This window comes from Trachemys scripta, chromosome 14 (assembly GCF_013100865.1).
Source record: "Trachemys scripta elegans isolate TJP31775 chromosome 14, CAS_Tse_1.0, whole genome shotgun sequence".
Classification (NCBI taxonomy): Eukaryota; Metazoa; Chordata; order Testudines; family Emydidae; genus Trachemys; species Trachemys scripta.
In genome coordinates this window covers 38,835,654-38,855,638 of record NC_048311.1, presented here as the reverse complement: position 1 = coordinate 38,855,638, position 19,985 = coordinate 38,835,654, and the positions used below count along the sequence as shown (strand labels likewise).

The 19,985-nt window shown below is 50.2% G+C and overlaps 1 protein-coding gene across 2 annotated transcripts in view; it reads right to left on the bottom strand.

The window, feature by feature from the left end:
• Positions 1-13,774, bottom strand: part of LOC117886953 (zinc finger protein RFP-like) — a 46,388-nt gene extending 32,614 nt beyond the window's left edge. Inside the window, exons 1-7 of one of the 2 annotated variants that reach the window (XM_034789136.1) lie at positions 13,261-13,773; positions 10,817-10,912; positions 9,986-10,216; positions 9,325-9,347; positions 8,487-8,602; positions 6,820-6,879; positions 4,160-5,869 (exon numbers count right to left, since the gene is read on the bottom strand). In XM_034789136.1, the coding sequence (XP_034645027.1) occupies positions 5,355-5,869; positions 6,820-6,879; positions 8,487-8,602; positions 9,325-9,347; positions 9,986-10,216; positions 10,817-10,912; positions 13,261-13,677 (1,458 nt within the window). In that variant the 5' untranslated portion in view covers positions 13,678-13,773 and the 3' untranslated portion in view covers positions 4,160-5,354. Of the gene's footprint in view, positions 1-4,159; positions 5,870-6,819; positions 6,880-8,486; positions 8,603-9,324; positions 9,348-9,985; positions 10,217-10,816; positions 10,913-13,260 lie in introns of those variants that run through there. The other variant, XM_034789137.1, reaches the window with a different exon arrangement.
• Positions 13,775-19,985: the final 6,211 nt, after the last annotated feature.

The following is a 19,985-nucleotide window of genomic DNA, read 5'->3' as shown; positions in this document are numbered from 1 at the left end:
TGGGCCTGATTTTATGAACAGGCCCACTGGCGGCAATGGGAGGTGGGCACATTCCTTCATTTCTGTCCCAGGGAACACCCCACTGGCCAAAGGCTGCCATGAAACACGAAGGGAAGCTGTTGAGGTTCCTGTCCATGTGCCCGGCTCAGAGCTCTGCTTCCCGTAACAGCCTGTGGCTGGCAGGCGTGTGGGAAATGGGAAGACCCTGCCATGCTCTGTGTGCTGGGGGGGATAAGGAGCTCTCACCTTCTCCCCACCCCCTGAAGCCTCCTGGCTGCTCTGAGCAGGGTGCGGGGGGGATTCTGCTTCTCCGGCCCTCCCAGAGATTTAATGTTTTGTTTATTTTTCCCTGTGACTAGTGGGATTCTGGGTGGGGCTGCAAGTAGTCAGTCATCATGAATAGGTCGGAATATGAACAAGAGGCTGCTAGGCAGCTCTCTAAAACTACATTCTACAGGCGGTTACCCTCCGATCCCACTGAGGGTTACCAAAAGAAACTACACCATCTGCTCAAGAAACTCCCTGAAAAAGCACACGATCAAATCTGTACAGAGACCCCTACAACTCCGACCGGGGGTATTCTATCTGCTACCCAAGATCCATAAACCTGGAAATCCTGGACGCCCCATCGTCTCAGGCATTGGCACCCTGACAGCAGGATTGTCTGGCTATGTAGACTCTCTCCTCAGGCCCTACGTTACTAGCACTCCCAGCCATCTTCGAGACACCACTGACTTCTGACAAAACTACAATCCATTGGTGATCTTCCAGAAAACACCATTCTGGCCATTATGGATGTAGAAGTTCTCTACACCAACACGCCACACAAAGATGAACTACAAGCTGTCATGAACAGGATCCCCAATAATGTCACGGCAAAGTTGGTGGCTGAATTTTGTGACTTTGTCCTCACGCGCAACTATTTCACATTTGGGGACAATGTATACCTTCAAGTCAGCGGCACTGCTATGGGTACCCACATGGCCCCACAGTATGCCAACATTTTTATGGCTGACTTAGAACAACGCTTCTTCAGTTTTTGTCTGCTTGAGCTACATTGATGACATCTTTATCATCTGGACCCATGGAAAAGATGCCCTTAAGGAATTCCACCATGATTTCAACAATTTCTATCCCACCATCAACCTCAGCTTGGACCAGTCCACACAAGAGATCCACTTCCTGGACACTACAGTGCTAATAAGCGATGGTCACATAAACACCACCCGATACCGGAAACCTACTGACCGCTATACTTACCTACATGCCTCCAGCTTTCATCCAGACCACACCACACAATCCATTGTCTACAGCCAAGCTCTAAGATAGATCTGAATTTGCTCCAACCCCTCAGACAAACAGTTACAAGATCTCTATCAAGCATTCTTTCAACTACAACACCCACCTGCTGAAATGAAGAAACAGACTGACAGAGACAGAAGGGTACCCAGAAGTCACCTACTACAGGATAGGCCCAACAAAGAAAGTAACAGAATGCCACTAACCGTCACCTTCAGCCTCCAACTAAAACCTCTCCAGCGCATCATCAAGGATCTACAACCTATCCTGAAAAATGATCCCTCACTCTCACAGATCTTGGGAGACAGGCCAGTCCTCACTTACAAACAGCCCCCCCACCTGAAGCAAATACTCACCAGAAACCAGACAACAAAAACACTAACCCAGGAACCTATCCTTGCAACAAAGCCGGTTGCCAACTCTGTCCACATATCTATTCAAAGGACACCATCATAGGACCTAATTACATCAGCCACACTATCAGAGACTCATTCAACCGCACATCTACCAATGTGATATATGCCATCATGTGCCAGCAATGCCCCTCTGCCGTGTACATTGGCCAAACCGGACAGTCTCTAAGCAAAAGAATTAATGGACACAAATCTGACATCAGGAATCATAATACTCAAAAACCAGTGGGAGAACACTTTAACCTGTCTGGCCATTCAATGACAGACCTGCGGGTGGCTATCTTACAACAGAAAAACTTCAAAAACAGACTCCAACGAGAGACTGCTGAGCTGGAATTGATATGCAAATTAGATACAATCAACTCAGGATTGAATAAGGACTGGGAATGGCTGAGCCATTACAAACATTGAATCTATCTCCCCTTGTAAGTATTCTCACACTTCTTATCAAACTGTCTGTACTGAGCTATCTTGATTATCACTTCAAAAGTTTTTTTTCTCTTACTTAATTGGCCTCTCAGAGTTGGTAAGACAACTCCCACCTGTTCATGCTCTCTGTATGTGTGTATATATATCTCCTCAATATATGTTCCACTCTATATGCATCCGAAGACATGGGCTGTAGTCCACAAAAGCTTATGCTCTAATAAATTTGTTAGTCTCTAAGGTGCCACAAGTACTCCTGTTCTTTTTGCGGATACAGACTAACATGGCTGCTACTCTGAAATCTATTGTGTCTATCTTAAGTAGATTAGAGGAATATTGAAGGCCTGGGTCTCAATGTAAATTGTCTTGGTTATTGATTGTAAAACTTAGCAGGGTTTAATTTGCAATGCCCTTTTGCTCAATATAAAATACTGCTGTTTGTATTCTCAATCTGTTTGTGTGAATGAGGAATGTATGCATCAGAAAAAGGTAAGGTGTGAAGGCCATTATTATAGCCAGAGTCAAGGAAGAAGGAGTGAAGAAACTTATAGGACATCAAAGAATCATCAACACGCATCCATAATGAAGGGCAGATTGACGACCCTGAGGTAAAGGCTGGCACCCCTAAAGACAATTGATTAAATCGGAACAAAGGACAGGATGACCTTCTCGGAGGTGTATTGGAATGTTTACACCAATTAAGAAGTAACCGGTCACAAAGTGACACAGCAAAATCCATAGGCTTCAACAGAGAAGAAAACCTATAAGAATAGAATGCTTTGCCATAGGACTTTGGGTTCGTCTTGCCACACTCCAGGAGCATCGGATCGCGACCGATAGAACCCCGCTCCCCTCTGCGACCAATCTGGCTGGCCACTAGATTGATCCAGACTCTAGACTGGTAGCTATAAACATCACTGCAGGACTCTGTGTGTGTGTGTGTGTGTGCGTGTGTGTGTGTGTGTGTGTGTGTGTGTGTGTGTGTGTGTGTGTGTGTGTCTAAAGCATATGCTAACTGTGGTATTCTCAATAAACGCTGTGTGTATTTACCTTCCTCTATAAAGATCCCGTGTGCTTTGTATGAGCATAACAGCTGGTCAGGGAAAGCCACTGGCAGGCCGCAGATGCTTTGTTTACCTGAGCGTCCACAGGCCCCGCTGTTCACAGCACCCAGTGGCCACTGTTCGCTGTTCCCCTTCCCCTGACCAGCCATGACCCAGACTTTGAACACCCCTGCTTTAGGCTGCATGACGGGAAAACGGAACCTGGGTCTCCCACATGCCAGCTGAGTGCTCTAACCGTGGGGGTAAACGTTATACGCTGGTTGACATCACCAAAACCACATTCTCCTTCCCCCCACCCCTCACATTTTGTGTGGAGCAAGGCAGGTGCCTACCTCATTCCAGCAAGAAACGCCTTAGGAGCCTGAGTCACCTGATGTCAGGCACTGGGTTCCCATCTGTGGGTTGCTAAGTAGAGACACATGCCCCTCTGTGGCCCTGATTTAGGAACCTGTCTGTGAGAGGGGACAGGACTTAGGACACCCCTCCCTTGTTGGCATCTCCCATTGACTAGCTTAGATGGCTCCCCCCACCCCACTGAGCTGCCTTTTGTGAATCACACTCTAAGTTGCCTGTGATGCCCTCACACTGTGTAGGGAGTTCAGGCCCCAACTCAGGTTTGCAAAATTGCCGACTGTGATTTTCTAGTTGCCTACAAGTTAGGCCCTGCCATGACGCTCAGCATTGCAACACCCAAGTCTCTTCATGGATTGCACCCTGTGTAACCAGTCAGCTCTCCACAGAGCACAGCTGAGCAATTCCTGATTGGCATGGGTGTGTACAGGACAGAGACAGAGCACAGGCTGGATAGTGACATATCCCAGTAAAACCCCAAACTCTCCTCCTAGAGGCGTGATATTTTCTGTGGGTGCTGGGGAGTCACAACCAAGTCAGGAAGCAAATCCCATGATGCTGCACCCAGCACCTGCAGCTGGGACAGTAAAGTGGAACAGGCAAGAATTGTTTGTAGTGTTTTATTTACAGAATTTGGGTTGCCAACTTTCTCACCGAACACCCTTGTCCAAACCCAGAGCTGAGAAGGAGCCTTAACAACCACAGCATGGAAAGGAGATTCCCCAGCTACCGAGAATAGTTTACTTAATGGCACAAGAACCGTACAGTTGCTCAGGAACTAATATAGGGAATTGATAAGTTACAGTCGCTCTCTTTCAGTAACATGTAATAAATCCCTCTGTCCCTCTCATATTCCTTTTCCTTCTCCCTTTTCTTTCATCCCACCATTTTCTACTCAGCATTTTTGTAGCCCTCACTTCCCACCCCTGTTTATTTTCCTCTCCCACTCTGCTCTCCTCCCTCCCACAGATCATCCCCCATGGCTGCTCCATTCTTTTCTCTGCTTTTACCCTTTCCCCTCTTGCTGCCCCTTCCCCTCTTGCTGAATGGCTGGTTCCCCTGCCAGGGATATTTTCCTGTCACTTTTCTCAATTCTATTTTCCACCATTTCTCCTGGACTCTCCCTTGATTCTTGTTTCATTTTCATTCACATTTTTCTTCTTGCTTCTTCTAATTCCCTCTGGGTAAACCCACCCTGTCCCTGCCTCTCCCAGTGCTGCCAGTCTCAGGAGTTAAAAAAAAAAAAAACATGAGATTATTAACCTTAAAAAAAATCCTCATTGTGTCACAGTTTTTTTTTGTCAAACTGCACCTATCTCACCTTCCCCCGACCCTTTGTGACAATTACAGGGTTACCAGCTATCCTGTAGTTACAGGGGAAGGTGACTTGGGCCCCTGCGGCAGGAGCTCTGGCTGGGAGACCCCATGAGATCTAATCCCACAGATCTGTAGAAAACGCTCCCTGCTGCTGTGGAGCTTCCAGATTCTCCCCAAACCCTGATTCATTAATTCTGTGTCTCTGCCACCCCCATCTCTGCCTGTCCCCAGCCTGGCTGTTAGTGCTACTCCTTTCTGAGCCCCCGCATCTGTCCCTCAGGGCCCCTCTGCCCCTCCTGCAACCCCAGGGGTTCATGCCCCCTCCTGCTTCCATCCCTGCTGCTGCAGGGAAGGGGAGGGGCTTCCACAGGTCATAGAGATGAGGAGCCAGGGACTGGGTAGACAGGAGTCCTCCAAGACCATAGAGACTAGGGTGTGTGAAGCTAGAAAGTCTGATTTCTGGTTCCTCCCTCTGCTGCTTGTCTCAGGGACACAGGCGGAGCCAGAATCCCCCCCACACCCAGAGCCAGGGCCGGATTCTCTCCCCAGGGACTGAGCCCGGCGGGAAAGTGAAGATCGGGGCCTCATCACCAGCATCGATAAATGTCACCTGCCCCCGGTCACAGTCCAGACAAACCCGGATCCTGCTGGGGGCCCGGCTCAGGGGCAGGGGGGTCACCGGGGAGGTGAGAGCCTGGAATTTACCCCCACACCGCCGCATAGCCCAGATCCCCCCCTCAGGGCTACGGCTGATCCCTCCCTTCCTCCCCACAGACTCTCTGGCCACCCCCACAGCCCAGCCTCCCCCACCCCCCACCTCCACCTCCCAGCAATGTCTCCCCGAGGTGAATCCCTCACAGCCCAGCACACATTCCCAATAGTTAAATCTCTCAGGGTTGTTGGGCAGTTGCTGCCGTGTGTCTCCCCATCTCACACTTTTCCGATCCTCAGACAGGACGAGGTTGGGATGAGCCGTGTCTTGATCCAGAGTTACATTCGCTGGAGAGAGAGAATCAGAGCGTTAGGGGCAGAGCACAGCCCTGGGGGAGGCTGGGACCATTTCTCGCACTCCCCAGAAGCCCGGTCCTGGCTGGGACAGGCCTGGATCCCAGGGAGCTGCCTCTGTCCTGGGCACCTGAGACTGAGCAGAGATGTCACTGCAGCTCCTCACTCTGTGTAATGGGACCCACTTCATTAGTTTTTCATTTCGTTGCTGAGGAATCAGCTCCCTGTTCCCTCTGCTGGGGGTGCTCCATTCCCAGCATCAGAGACACAGCCAGGAAGTGAGGAGGAAGCAGAGGAGGCAGGCACCAGCTTTGAACCCCAGAGGGAAGCTCCCTCCTCTAAATACAGCCTGCACTCCCCGGCCAGAGTAGGAAGAGCCAATTAAGACCAGAGAGTAGGGAATGGCATTGGGTGGGGCAGCCTCCACTCCCAGGCTGGGGAACAGAGAGGAAGGTGCAGCATTGGGGAAGAGCTGCTTAAGAGCAGAGTAGGAGGGGGCATTGGGTGGGGTAGCCCCATCCGCAGTCTAGAGAGAAGAGAGGAGCTGACAGTCTCACAGGGAGAGTGTCTCCCCAATCCAGGAAGCAGCTCCAGTGGGAGAGCCCAGCCCTGCCCAGAGGAAAGGCCGGATGTTGGAGAAGAGTGATGGGGAGACCCCCTGCACCGGGATAAAGCAGAGGGATGTGTCAGCCCTCAGGGCAGAGAGCTCTGTTCACAGGCTGCTCACGGAGAGTTTTTCTGTTCAGCAGCGTGGGCATGAACTCAGCACTAAGGTTGATGTCAGGAGTGTTTGTGTGACTTCAGCGTGGGAGCCCCTCACTGTGCAGTGTGTTGTTTTTAGGGCTGTGTGTGTCGTGGTTGATGTCGGTTTGGTTGGTAACTAGCTACAATCTCGTGAAGACATTTTCTGATAAGTTAAAGACAATCTCCAGGTGCAAACTAACCCTGTCTGAATGCTCCTAGGGATCCTCCTCTTTTTGTCTCTAGTGCAGACGGCAGAGTGTCTGGAGGGGGGAAGGAGAAAGGAGACGAGATTTCAGGCTTTCATATTTATAACTCTCAACTCCTAGAACTGTATTTTAATTATGACAGAGAAACACACCAAGAAACACTCAAATATTTAATATAAAAAGGTCTGAAACCGTCTCTTTCCTCTCTCATTCAGGCATCTCCCAGCAATGGAACCAACATCCCTGCAGCCTCACAACCATCCCAGGACAGACAGTCTGTCAATGAGATCACCTCCTCATCCCCTCCCACCCTTCAAACTCCAGTTGGTTTGTCTCATTCGCTTACTGCCTTTTGTTGTAACCTAGACCCAGAGCCTGCAAAGACTTTGGTATAAAAGTAACTTTATCCACTTCGGTCCCTCTGACTCTAATGGGATATTGAGAGTTTGCTAAATCCTGGCTCTAATTGCGAGCTGTTGGGTCTGTTTACTCAGCATCTCTACAGAGTGCGGCATGACAGGGCCTTGTCCTCCGTAGGCAGCCATAGAAATAATAGTAAAATCATTTTATAATTGTGGAAATTGCAGTGGGGGAAGGTTGATTCAATGGGACAGATTCACCCCGTACCAGCAGGAGAGGGGTCACTCTGCTGTTCAGTGGCTGCAGGGGCCGGTGCAGACCTTGGCACAGGCTGAGGAAGTTCTGAAGCCAGCCAGAGTTACATCCCTATGACAATGGCCCCCGTGTGTTTTGGCCACTGTGCAGAGTGTCAGAGGCCCAGCTTAACACTGCCCACGTCCCTCTGTCCCTCGTCCACCCCCTCCCTCTCCCACCCACCCTCACCCCCACCCCATTCCCAGCCCTCTCAGGAACACGCCTTGTGCCTGCAGCTGCTGTGAAGGAGGCACCAGAGGCTCCTGTGCTGAAGAGATCCCTGACCATGGGGGAGGGGCTTTCCCCTTCCCTAAAGCCCATTTGGCCCAGACTAGCTGCATACAGGACCTGAGTCCAGTGATGGGCTCTGTCTACCTTTGAGAAATGTACCCCATGACTGGTGATGGGGCAGTAGACGGGGAGGGCTCTGAGTTATAGAGAATTCTTGGCCGCGTGTCTCACTGTTGGGTCTTGCCAAAATGCTCGGCATTCAACTGACCACCATATTCGGGGTCGGAAGGAATTTCCCCTAAGTTAGATTGGCAAAGGATCTGGTGGGTTTCTGCCTCCCTTTGCAGTGTCGGGCATGGGTCACTTGCAGATTTAAGTTAGTGTCTATGGTGGATTATCTGTAACCTGAAGTCTTTAAATCATGATTTGAGGACTCCAGTAACTCAGCCAGAGGTTGAGGTCTATTGCAGGAGTGGGTGGGTGAGGTTCTGTGGCCTGCAATATGCAGGAGGTCAGACTGGATGATCATGATGGTCCCTTTTGGCCTTAAAGTCTTTCTTTCTTTAACAGTAATTGTCATGGCACGGCATGGTTTTTGGTAGAAATAAAGGTTTGAATTAATCAACCTGAGTGACTTGGACCCCAAGTGCGTGACATTCTCACCCAACAATTAAATGGAAGCATCATCTAATTGTGAACCAATTGGCCAGAGCCATTCTCCTCCCTCAGTCTCAGAGGCTCATCCCAATTTCCGTTCCTAGATCCTTTCTAGGTACCTTTGAATTTCCCCAGAGTCTCCAATAGCGCAGTCGTTTTCCAGGAGAAACCACTGACTTGCTCTTCCAGTTCAGGAGAAATCTCCTCTGGCTGCTGGAACTTCCCCTTCTCACACCTGGAGAGAAACAGTTTCACATGATTATATTTCATTGTGTGACTCATTATAAGTTCTGGTTAGGGAGTCACTGCTCTAATGGGCCTGGAGTTAGAATTCCTCAACTTCTCCCAGCCTCAGAGCAGGTGCAGCACAGCCTATGGCCGTGCAACCTTCCCTTCAAAGGACTCATTAATATTCTTCAACTCTGGACTGGAGAGACCAGCTCTGGGATAAAAGGAAAATTGAGTCTCCATGGCCAATTCACTCCTTGGCCTCCATGATCTGAGGGACAGGAAGTTCCTGGGTGAAGTGCTCTGCCCTCTAGGAACTAGACTGAGACACCAACTCCCCTGTCCCCAGCTCATTCCACACAGGCCTCCAAACAGTCCTCAGGTGGGAAAGACTCTTGATCGCTGCTGCCCTGGACTGAATAGTGACCAGTGCCCCAGCAGTGATAGGCCCATATTCCATCCCCGCAATCCCGAGGCAGCCAGTCCCCCAGGGAGCTCACATATCTAGGAAATACTTGGTCAGTCTTTCCCACTACATGGAGAATTCCAGATTCTTCTATACAAGGGTGAGAACCTCAGAATGAAGTTGATCAGAGAGATTTGTATCCAACATGTGACCTTCCCCACACATTTTGCTGTAGAGCCCTGGGGAGATGCAGTGCTAACATCACCACCAAGCCCTTTCCCAGCGTTGTGAAGTGTGAGGGGAAGTAAGAGAGAGACACGTACCTGCTCAAGGTGCTTTTAATATCCTAGAAGAGAGAGAGACAAAAGAATTTCAGTCCTCTCTGACACACACACAGGAATTCAGGAAAGAGATTTTGCAAATATGGTGAAGCAAGGCCCTGCCCTGGCCCCAGGGCCATGGATTCCCTGAGCTAATGGGGCTTTTCCATCTCTCATATCTCTGTGTCTGTGACTCTGCAAAGAATAATATTCAGTCACATGTCAGCAATGCACACGCTGAGTTACATAGAGATCGCCGACTGCTGGACTCCAGTGCTTATGATTCAGGAGCCCTCCCTTCCCTGTGTGTTTCTGGCATGTTTCTAATGACAGGTGCTGGTTTCCAATTGTCCCTGGGGGTGCTCAACCCTATGCCGCACCCCCACTCCAAACCTTCCCCCAATGCCATACCCCTGCCCAATTATTCCCGCTCCCACTCCACCCACAGTCTGTCTCTTCCCCGCCTCCTCTTGTAAGCACACTCCCTCCCCGCTCCTCCCCCTCCCTCCCAGCCTCTCCTGCACACAGTGGAACAACTTATTGTAGCAGGCAGGTGGTGCTGGAGGGAGGGGGAGGAGTTGATCGGCAGGGAAGCCAGCTCCTCCCTCAGTGTCACCTACTGGTTGCCCTGGAGAGCCCACCTATGTTTCTCATTCAGTCTCACCTGCAGGAATTCACTTGCTGGTTTCTGACACTTCCCCTCCAGCTCACTGATCAGCTCACTGAGACGGGAAACCTGCTCGGAGAGTTGACTGACATTTTCATTCTGGATCCTCACAATCTCTTCGTCCAGCTTCTCCAGCTGGGACAGCAGGAGTCGCTCTTGTTCCCCCAGGAACTGCTGCAGTTGGTGAAATTCAGACACAATCTTCTGCCTCTCGGTTTGTGTTTGTTTCTGTATGAAAATAGGGCAAGGGCTGGTCAGGGACATATGGATGGAGCCCGGGGTCCTTTCATGGAGAGCTGAGTGGGGAGGAGGCTGAATTTCTTTGAAAATCCTAAGATTTCTGACATTTGACTTTACCCTGTGCGTAGTAGGCAGGGGATTCTCTTGCACCTTCCCCTTTGGCCCCTGTATCCCTCTGAAAGGGATGTTTCCATTCCTGTCATGGTCAGCAAATTCTGTTATTTATGGTCTCTGGAAATTCCGACCCAGAGCAGCAAGAGGCAGGACTCAGCACTACACTGACAGAGACACCAGGGGAGTTAAAAGAAACAAACATTTAAAAAATGCACAAAATGACCAGGCACAGCGGACAGCACTTCACGGGGCCATTCAGTTCACTTGGGGAGGATTTCTGGGTAAACCACAAGGGCTAGACATTAACTCATCAACTGCAATGGAAGCTTATGGCTTGTCTACACATGAACCTAACCCAGCAATCCATGATCATGGAGAAACACACACAAGACCATGTTCACCAAGGCCACAGAGGAGTCTGCCTCCAAACAGACTTCCCACTGCCACCGCTGGTTCAGAACAACAGGCACCTACCAGATACTCCCGGCTCTTCCCCTCTGCAGTCGCTTTCAATCCCAGCAGCTTTTCTCTCTCTTCCCTCAGAGTCTTGAAATGGGCCTGGATTCTTTCCTGAAGAAACAGAAATGATTTGGGAGGTTTCATCGGGATAGTTGAGATGTACTTGGAAGTGGGTGTTTTTCCACCCAAAACCCAAGATGACTGTGGTTCTAATTGCTTTGTGACATCAGGGCCACCAAGGAGATAAAATCTTACTAATGGAGACTGGAAGTGTGTCACATTCAGACTTGTTATCAATTCAGGTTCAGTCTTTTTAGTAATTAGACAGAGATCTTATAACCAAGCTTTACTGGTATTTGTGAACTGATTAGTGGTACAGAGCGTAACAGGACACCAGAGTCACATGGGGGTGAATCAATAAACTTGTTTTGTAGAACATTTAACAAACCAAGTGATACAAATCCCAGAAGCCACCAGGGTTTAAATATGGGCTGGGATTTCAGCCCTGAAGCCCTGGGGACTGCACTGGTTGGGCAGAGCTGGTTTAAGCACCAGGGCAAACCCCATGATACGTCAGGAGGCCATTCGTCTGGTTGGAAGCTGCAAAGTCCAGTTTTGTGGAGCACTATCCCTGTCTGGCAGGGACTCCGCACCGGATGTGGCTTTGTCTGGTGCAGAAGTGAGAGGAGGAGACTGAGGATGTAGAAGGACACCCATGAGAGTGGGGGCAGGGCTGGAGTGGCACCTTCATGCAGAATGATGCAGGTGGGTGGCACGCTGAAAAAAGCAGTGGGGGGGGGGTCCCACGCAGGATGGCTGCTACTGGTGAGGACGGGCCCATGCAGGCAGGCGTGGCCATGTCCTATGTTCTGGGGAATCCTCGGTGACCTCCCTAATTAGACATGATGCAGATTTGTATGAAGAACGGGTTGGGGTTTTCCCCAGTGCTGTCCTAAACCCTTTCCGTGGCAATGGCCCCTGGGCAGATGTCCCACGGTTCCATTCCCTGGTAAAGATCCCAGAAGCAGTGCATTCTGGGAGATTTCAAAAGGCTGCCTGGTGGGACTAATGGAACCACTTTGGCTGGTCCTTGCCCACGTACACAACAGAACAGGTCAGACTGGCACCAGTCAGCTCTAGTCTGTGCTTAGTTTTGCTACAACCCAGTGTAATCCCAGTGGTACTTGGCATGGACCTGAGCTGCCTGGAGCTCTTTTGTGTGAGGACTGAAGGTGCTCGGGGTCCCACACAGTGTTTAGCCCAGTGATCTCCTCTAGTGCAGGCCGGCAGCATCTGAGTTTAATCCCTCATGGAGCAACACGGGAGTTTAGAATCCCAGTGAGAAACCTGGGTGATTTGGGTTTTGGTCTGGGGAGAACTGGGTTCTATATTAAGCTCTGTCACTGACTGCTGGGTGACTGTGGGCAACTCGCTGCCTTGCTTTGTGCCTCAGTTTCCCTTCCCACCTTCTGTCTAGTTAGACCAGTGGTCACCTACCAGTCGATGCTGGAGACTTTCCCTGTCGATCGCAATCTCCAGTGGCACAGCGGGGTTGCCTGCCTGCCCCAGCCACACGGCGCTACTTGCACTGCCTGCAGTCACCGCTCCCGCAGCTCCCATTGGCCGGGAATGGGGAACTGTGGCCAGTGAGAGCTGCGGGAGCGGTGCCTGCAGAGAGGGGCAGCACACAGAGCCACATGCCTATCCCGGGGCCACAGGGGCATGTTGGCCCCTTCCAGGAGTGGCAAATGGCTGGGGCAGGCAGGGAGCCTGTATTAGCCCCACTGCACCACTGACTGGGGGCCTCCTGAGGTAAGTCAGTGCTGCCCAGCTGGAGCCAAACCCCATATCCCCCCTTCACGCAACACCCCACACCACCTCCTGCATCCCAGGCCCCCTCCTGCAACCTAACCCCCTGCCCTCCTCCCAGGGCCAGCACCCCATACCCATTCCTGCACCCCAACAGACTGCCCCAGCCTGGAGCCCCCTCCTGCACCCAAACTCCCTCCCAGAGCTTGCACCCCTCACCCCCTCCTGCACCCCAACATCCTGAGCAAGGCTCCGTGCAGAGCCCCCTCCCACATGCAAACCTCTTGTCCTTAGCCAAGAGTCTGCCCCCACACCTGAACCCCAACCTCCTGCCCCAGACCGGTGAAAGTGAGTGAGGGTTGGGGAGAGCGAGAAATGGAGAGAGGGGGGTATGGAGTGAGTGGGGCTTTGGGGGTGGGGAATGGGAGAGGCCTTGGGGAAGGGGTGGGGTAGATCCTACTTTCAAGACCTGATATTTTGCCTCTGTTATCACACTGGCAGATCATTAATTTTGTTATATCATCTCCTGTACAATGAAGACTTTACAGAGCTGAATGATGAGTCACACCCATGACAGGTAACTTTCAGTGAAATTAGCCTATCATTAAAACCCAAAAGTTAACCCATTCAATCTGACAGCAATTCCCTACCTTGTACTCCTGGGCAGCTTCCTGTATGGGAACCACCGTGTGAGCGCGGTGAGCCCGGGATCTGTCGCACACCACACAGATGGGGGTTTCATCCTCTTCACAGAACAGTTTCAGAGCCTCCTGGTGTTCCCCACACACCCCGTCCCCTCCTGCTCCTTTCGCTGCCTGTAAACTCAGCCGCTTGGCGATTTCTATGACATTTGCCAGCTGCCTGTTGGGCCTGAGGTTTCTCTGTTGCACAGTTTCTCTGCACTGAGGGCAGGAGACGGCTGTATCGGATCCCTCCCAGCACTGGCTGATGCAGGCTCGGCAGAAATTATGCCCACACTCCAGACTCACAGGTTCTGTGAAATAGTCCAGACAGACGGGACATGTAGCTTCCTCCTGGAGACTTTCCACGGGGTTCTCTGCAGCCATGGCTCCCTCTGGGCAGTGGATCAGGGTTAGTTTCAATTTCCTGAATTCACACTATGCCCCGCCTGCAGCAGTAAGGGGGTGTTTCCTTGCTTGAAAATGACTCCTGCTATTTCCTGAGCAGGAACCACACAGCCAATTTCACCCCTGGAGGCTTTAGTGAAAAAATTTACAATCACACTTGTGACAGGTAACTTTCAGTGAAATTAGCCTGTAATTAAAATCCCAAAAGGGCTCCCGGCCTCCCGTCAGCCCCTGTGCTGGTGTGGAGGGTCACTGGGGCATCCCCCTGTGAGGATGAGCCTGGAGGAGTAGGAACTGTGTTTCAGGAGTGATAGTCAGACTGCGCAGAATTTTTTTATAATATATAATTGTGACAGATAATGTTTATTTTAAGCAATTTTTATATTTTATTGATTAAACTTTCAGAGTTGCACAACAATCTGGGTTTTAAGCATTTCATTCCAATTTAAAGTGTCAGGGTTGTGGGAAATTATGGGGGGATCAGACAATAATTTGGTCAGACCAGAACTATTTAATGACACTAGACACTGAGATTCAAAAAGTTGAAGCTTTATAATGTTTAAAATTGTCTGTGAGCAGGTAAGTCTCCTCCGTTCCCCAGCAGCTCCCCCAGGGCTATAACCCAGTGCCTCCCCCACCCCCATAGGGTCCGAGGCTGAAAGTCCATCTGATGGCAGCTCAGGGGCCTGTGGAATGTGCTGGGATCTCAGCCTGGGCCCTAGTGGGGCAGGTGACCGTGTAACACAACCACACCCAGCAAGCCCTGCCCCCATTTCCTCCCTGTTTGTCAGTCCCAGCAGAGGGACCAGGGACTGCAGGGAGATCAAGCTCCTGTCCCCCAGGTGAGGGCTGGGGCCCAATGGCCGAGGGCAGCTGGTGTGAGGGGAGCTCGCATTAGGGGATGCAGGGCACATGGTGTGGGACAAACAGAGACCTCTCAGGCCACTTGCCCATTGCGGCTGCAGGAGGGGATGTGGGGACAGACTGAGGAGGCCTGGGGCAGTCTGGGAAGGCGCCATCGGGGACAAGGAGAGGGAATTCAGCTGTGGTGGAGGAGCCGTGCTGCGCAGAGATGCTGCTGCGGATGCAGCTAGTTACCCGAGTCCAGTGTTGCAGCAGTTTAACAAGGTGGTTAATAGAGACGTTGCAGCTCAGCCAAGTATAAGAGGTGCAGCTTCACCCTGGCCACACCCCTCTATCCCTTTCCACCCCTTCCTCCTCCAGCCTGTCCGTGCCCCAACCCCACTCCCTCCCACCCCGCCCAGGAGCACTCCCTGTGCCTGCGGCTGCTGGGGAGGAGACACAAACAGCCGTGCTAGCCGGCACAGGAGCCAGAGCACAATGATGGGCTGGGTCCAAATGTCAAGGCTGTATTTGATTTAGGGTCCAAATTTGGGTCCTGACCTAAGTGCTTAGGGGCTGGTTCTCCAAGGGGCTGGGCACCCGCAGCGCCCACTGACTCCGGCTGCAGGTGTGAATGCAGGTGGAACACGTGCCCTGAAGTCCTGTATTTCAAGGAGATAAACCGAGACACCCACAATTAGGCCACTGTTGTAAATTTAGGCCTTACCGACTTGCCCATTAACAGCAGGACGTGGGCTAAGTCTCATTGTAAGTCACTCTTTATATTTGGTCACTGCTCGGACCCATGATTGTAAGCAGCAGAGGTGCTGACCCCATAGGTGCTCCGGAGCTCAAACCCCTGTGGAAAAAATATAGGGGGAGCTCAGCACCCACCAGCCACAGCTGATCTGCGGGGCTGCCAATGAGCTGTTTGGTGGCTAGGGGAGGTGCCTGAGGGAGGGTGGAGAGTAGCGAGCTGCAGATTGGCTATGGTTTCAGGGAGGGGTTGGAGCAGGGGCAGGAAGAGGCAGACAGAGGGCAAGGCCTTAGGGGAGGGGGTGGAGTGGGGTCAGGAAGAGGTGGAGTGAGAGCAGGGCCTCAGGTGAGTGGCATGGTGGGGGCGGGACCTGAGGGCAGAGCAGGGGTGGGACCTGAGGGCAGAGCAGGGGTGGAGCCCTCCAGGGAAAAATAAAAGTCAGTGACTATGGTAAGCAGAGACCTAGCAGTGAAAGGCCCATATTATATCCCAGTGTCTACAGGCTGCCAATCCCCCAGGGATGTAACGAGTTCATAATCTTTCCCCCGGGATGGGTAAATCCACCGTTTTGTTCACAGGGCGAGAACCTCAAGGTTAACTTGAACAAAGTGAAAGTAGCAGAAATGTGGCTCCTGTCCACACTGTGCTGAGGGGAGACGTGGCTTTCACCTGGTGTCTAACCCCTGCCCAGTCTCAAGAAGTATGAGAGGGTGTGAGAAGGAGCCACATGTCTGGTCTAGGTGCCTCTGATGTCCTAGAAGGGAAAACGAGAGAAAAGAATGCTCGGACTAATACGTCACACAATGGGATGGGGCTGTCGGAGTCTGGGATACAGGGCGACTGCTCTGTGCATGGTAAGTTTAGATCCTCTCCTATCCAACACCGCCCCGCTCCCTGCCCATTGATTGCCCCCCAGATCTCCCACCTCCTATGCACTCCCCTGCACCCTGACTTCCCCCCGGGACCCCTGCCCCTATCCAACCCCCCTGCTCCCTACCCACTGACCACCCTCTGGTACCCCCACCCCTTCCAGCCTTCCCCTACTCCCTGAATGCTCCCCGGAACCCCGAACCCCATCCAACCCCCCCTGCTCCTTGACCACACCCTGGAAGGGACCCCTGCCACCATCCAACTATCCAGATTTCATTTCTGGTTTTCATGTTGCAATTTTAGTTTTTCCAATTCCTGTTCCAAATTTTCATTTTCATATTCACAGGCATTGTGCTTTTCTGTGAGCTTATTTATAGCCTGAGACATAGCACAGATGACTTGTGCTGCTGTTTGGACTTTCTTGGGAGAATTGCCCTGTTGATACCCCAACAACAAGTTGTCCAAACATTTCTTATGGAGTGTAGAGACTGCAGCAGTCACACATGGATCAGACCCCAAGCTTTTAAACACCTGTCTTAACAAGCACCCATTAACCACAGCCGGAGGCTTCGGGGCATCCCCCTTGTCCTCCAGAGTAAAACCGGCTTGCTTCCACTTGCAGAACATCATAGACTTGAAGATAGCACTAATTCAACTCCATGTGATTGTGTATTTCCCTCTCTCCCAATAATCTGATCCCAATCTGATCCCAATCTGATCCTATCCTCGTTTCCTGTCCACTGAGTCTAATATCTTAAGACAATATTTTATCTTATCCAACCAGTTCAGAAACAGTTAACTTATTCACTGACATGGTAACCATCCTCTGCTACCAAATGTTGAGATGGCTCTTTAACAGCTCACAGTTGGGCAGAATGTTTCTCGGTACCAATCAAAAGTCAGATTCAGTAGACTCCATGCACAACAGTTTATTTAAGAAAGAATTCCAGAAGCAGTATAAGGTTGTCTAATTCATGTCTCCCTAGTGAGCCTCAATTCCCCAAGCATAAACCCTCAATATTTATACTGGCCCCACACAGTATTCTGATTGGCTCGCGAAGCACGTATAGCTATCGATCTAGATGAGGATTTCTCTCTTTCATTGTCTTCTATTCACAGTCACCTGGTCTATCAAGGATTCCCCCGAGGCAGTGGTTTTCAAAGGACTCATATGCCCTGTGGACATTTTATTACTAATTTTCTCCTAATTAATACTTTGGAAGGGACTGCTGAAGGGGCACCCACCAGACATCACCCCACGTTTACACTCTCATCAATCATTCACTCAAGCTGTCAGCGCGATGCCTTCCAAAGGGGTCATTTTGCCCCAGGTCAGCTTGTGCCACGATCACTGATCTTGTGATTATACATTTTCTTTACCTAGTGAGGGCATATTGACTGACAAAGGTCAGGAACAGAACAGACATGCAGAATAAAAAATTTCCACAGTAACCATGTGATGTTCAGAAGGCCCTGCTCTCAGAATCCTCTAGCAAATTCAGACATGTCAAGCTGTACCACATTCATGTTCACCACATTAATTAATAACAAGTGCAGTAATTCATAATAATTCAGCACCGCCCCAACACCCCGGACAGGGAATCTCCTTGTTTCCCCCCACCCCCATCTCAGCGCGAGGGAGCCATGCTTCTGCTTCAATGGTTGTCAGTTCCCTGTCACGCCCAGCCTTTTACCTCCCCACATGAACTCATCAGGGCTCTGCCAGTCCTTACTTTGCCTTACAGATTAACACTAGGTGCAACCTCATCTCCAGCCCCTCTGACGTGTCCTTCTGTAGTGTCCAGCCCCTCTCCACTGGACACTCAGAAATTCCCAGGTAAGCCGTCGGGACAACACCAGCTTGTTTGATTCAACTGAGGATCAGCACCAATAGAACATCACAGCACTGAGATGTATATTTTAGTGAAAACAAACAAGAGTTTATTAGTTCAGATTGAAGAGATAGTGAGCGAAGCAATAAGACCAACAGGTTACATACCAAACACCAGGTGTAACAGGATTCAGATAGGCTGAGATTAACTTTTACAGGTAAAATCCATGGTTAAAGCATTCTCCCAGGGTCACCAGCCATCATTGATGAAATCCTCCTTTTCATGAATGCAAAGTGTGCTCTCCTTTTGATTTCCTGAAGGGTTGCAGGGTGCTGTTCTTGTCCCCCAGTTGTAGTCCAGTAAACCGCTGAAGTTCCCCGCCCCCTACCATTGTGTGTTCTCTAGTGTGCTCTCTCTGTTAGTCCTATATGCCAGTGGCTCTCAGCCTTTCCCCACCACTGCGCCCCTCTCAGGAGTCTGATCTGTCTTGCCTCCTTGGCTCACTTAAAAATGACTCACTTCCAAAATCCGACAAAAAAGTACAAAAGTGTCACAGCCACTAGTACTGAAAAATTGCTGCCTTTCTCTTTCTTACCATATAATTTTAACAAAGAAATCAATTGGAACTAGGGATTTCAAATGATTAAAACAATTAATCCTGATTGTTCACCTTAGCCTCTAAGGATAGAACCAGAAACAATGGGTTTAAACTGCAGCAAGGGAGGTCTAGGTTGGACATTAGGAAAAAGTTCCTAACTGTCAGGGTGGTTAAACACTGGAACAAATTGCCTAGGGAGGTTGTGGAATCTCCGTCTCTGGAGATATTTAAGAGTAGGTTAGATAAATGTCTATCAGGGATGGTCTAGACAGTATTTGTTCCTGCCATGCGGGCAGGGGACTGGACTCGATGACCTCTCGAGGTCCCTTCCAGTCCTATAATCTATGAATCTATGAATCTATGATTAATCACATGATTATTTGAACGGCTAAACAATAATAGAATACCATTTCTCTAAATATTTTTGGATGTTGTCTCCATTTTGAAATATATTATTTCAATCACAACACAGAATACAAAGTGTACAGTGCTCACTTTATTTTTTATTACAAGTATTTGCACTGTAACCCCCCCAAAAGAAATCATATTTTTCAATTCCCGTATTACAAGTACTGTAGCCCAATCCCTTTATCATGAAAGTTGAAATTCCAATTGTAGAATGATGTAAAAAATACCTGAATTCAAAAATAAAACAATGTAAAATTTCAGAGCCTGTAAGTCCATTCAGTGCTATTTCTTCTTCTGCCAATTGCTCAGACAAACAAGTTTGTTTCCATTTGCAGGAGATAATGCTGCAAGTGAGAAGAGGCAATCTTATGACACTGTTGCAGCCAGAGTCAAAAGATATTTACATGCCAGATGCGCTAAGGATTCCTCTGTCCCTTCATGTTTCAACCACCATTGCTTAGCCTCCCTTGCCCCGGCCTGCTATACCTGCTGCCCATGCTCAGACCAGAGCTGATCATTCTTCAGCTTTTTAGCCTCTTCTAGGGCCTTTGGGGAAAAAATTTCATGTGCCAGTAGGGTTGCCAACTCTCCTGGATCAGACACCATTTGTGACAATGGCGTCTAGTCCGGGAGAGTTGGAAATCTTAACTATCAGGGAAATCATCTCTGGCTGGCATTTCCCACGTGCCTGCCTCCTGCCATAGGAGAGTCAATTGGCATTTATTTATTTTTTTAGCTTCTCCCACAGACATAGCTGTTATCGCCCATTGGGGTGGATTAATTAACTCTCTCACGGGTGCAGTACAGAAAACTGCTCCCTGTAGGTATGTGCTACTTATGGTGGACTGAGCATGCTCAGTAATATCTGCTGAAGCCACTGCCCTTACTAAGCATGGGATTGTGCTGACTGCTTTTTACAGGGGTTAAAAAGGGCCAAAGGGGACAAATCGGAGAAGGGGGGACAGCCAGGGTCTGAGCA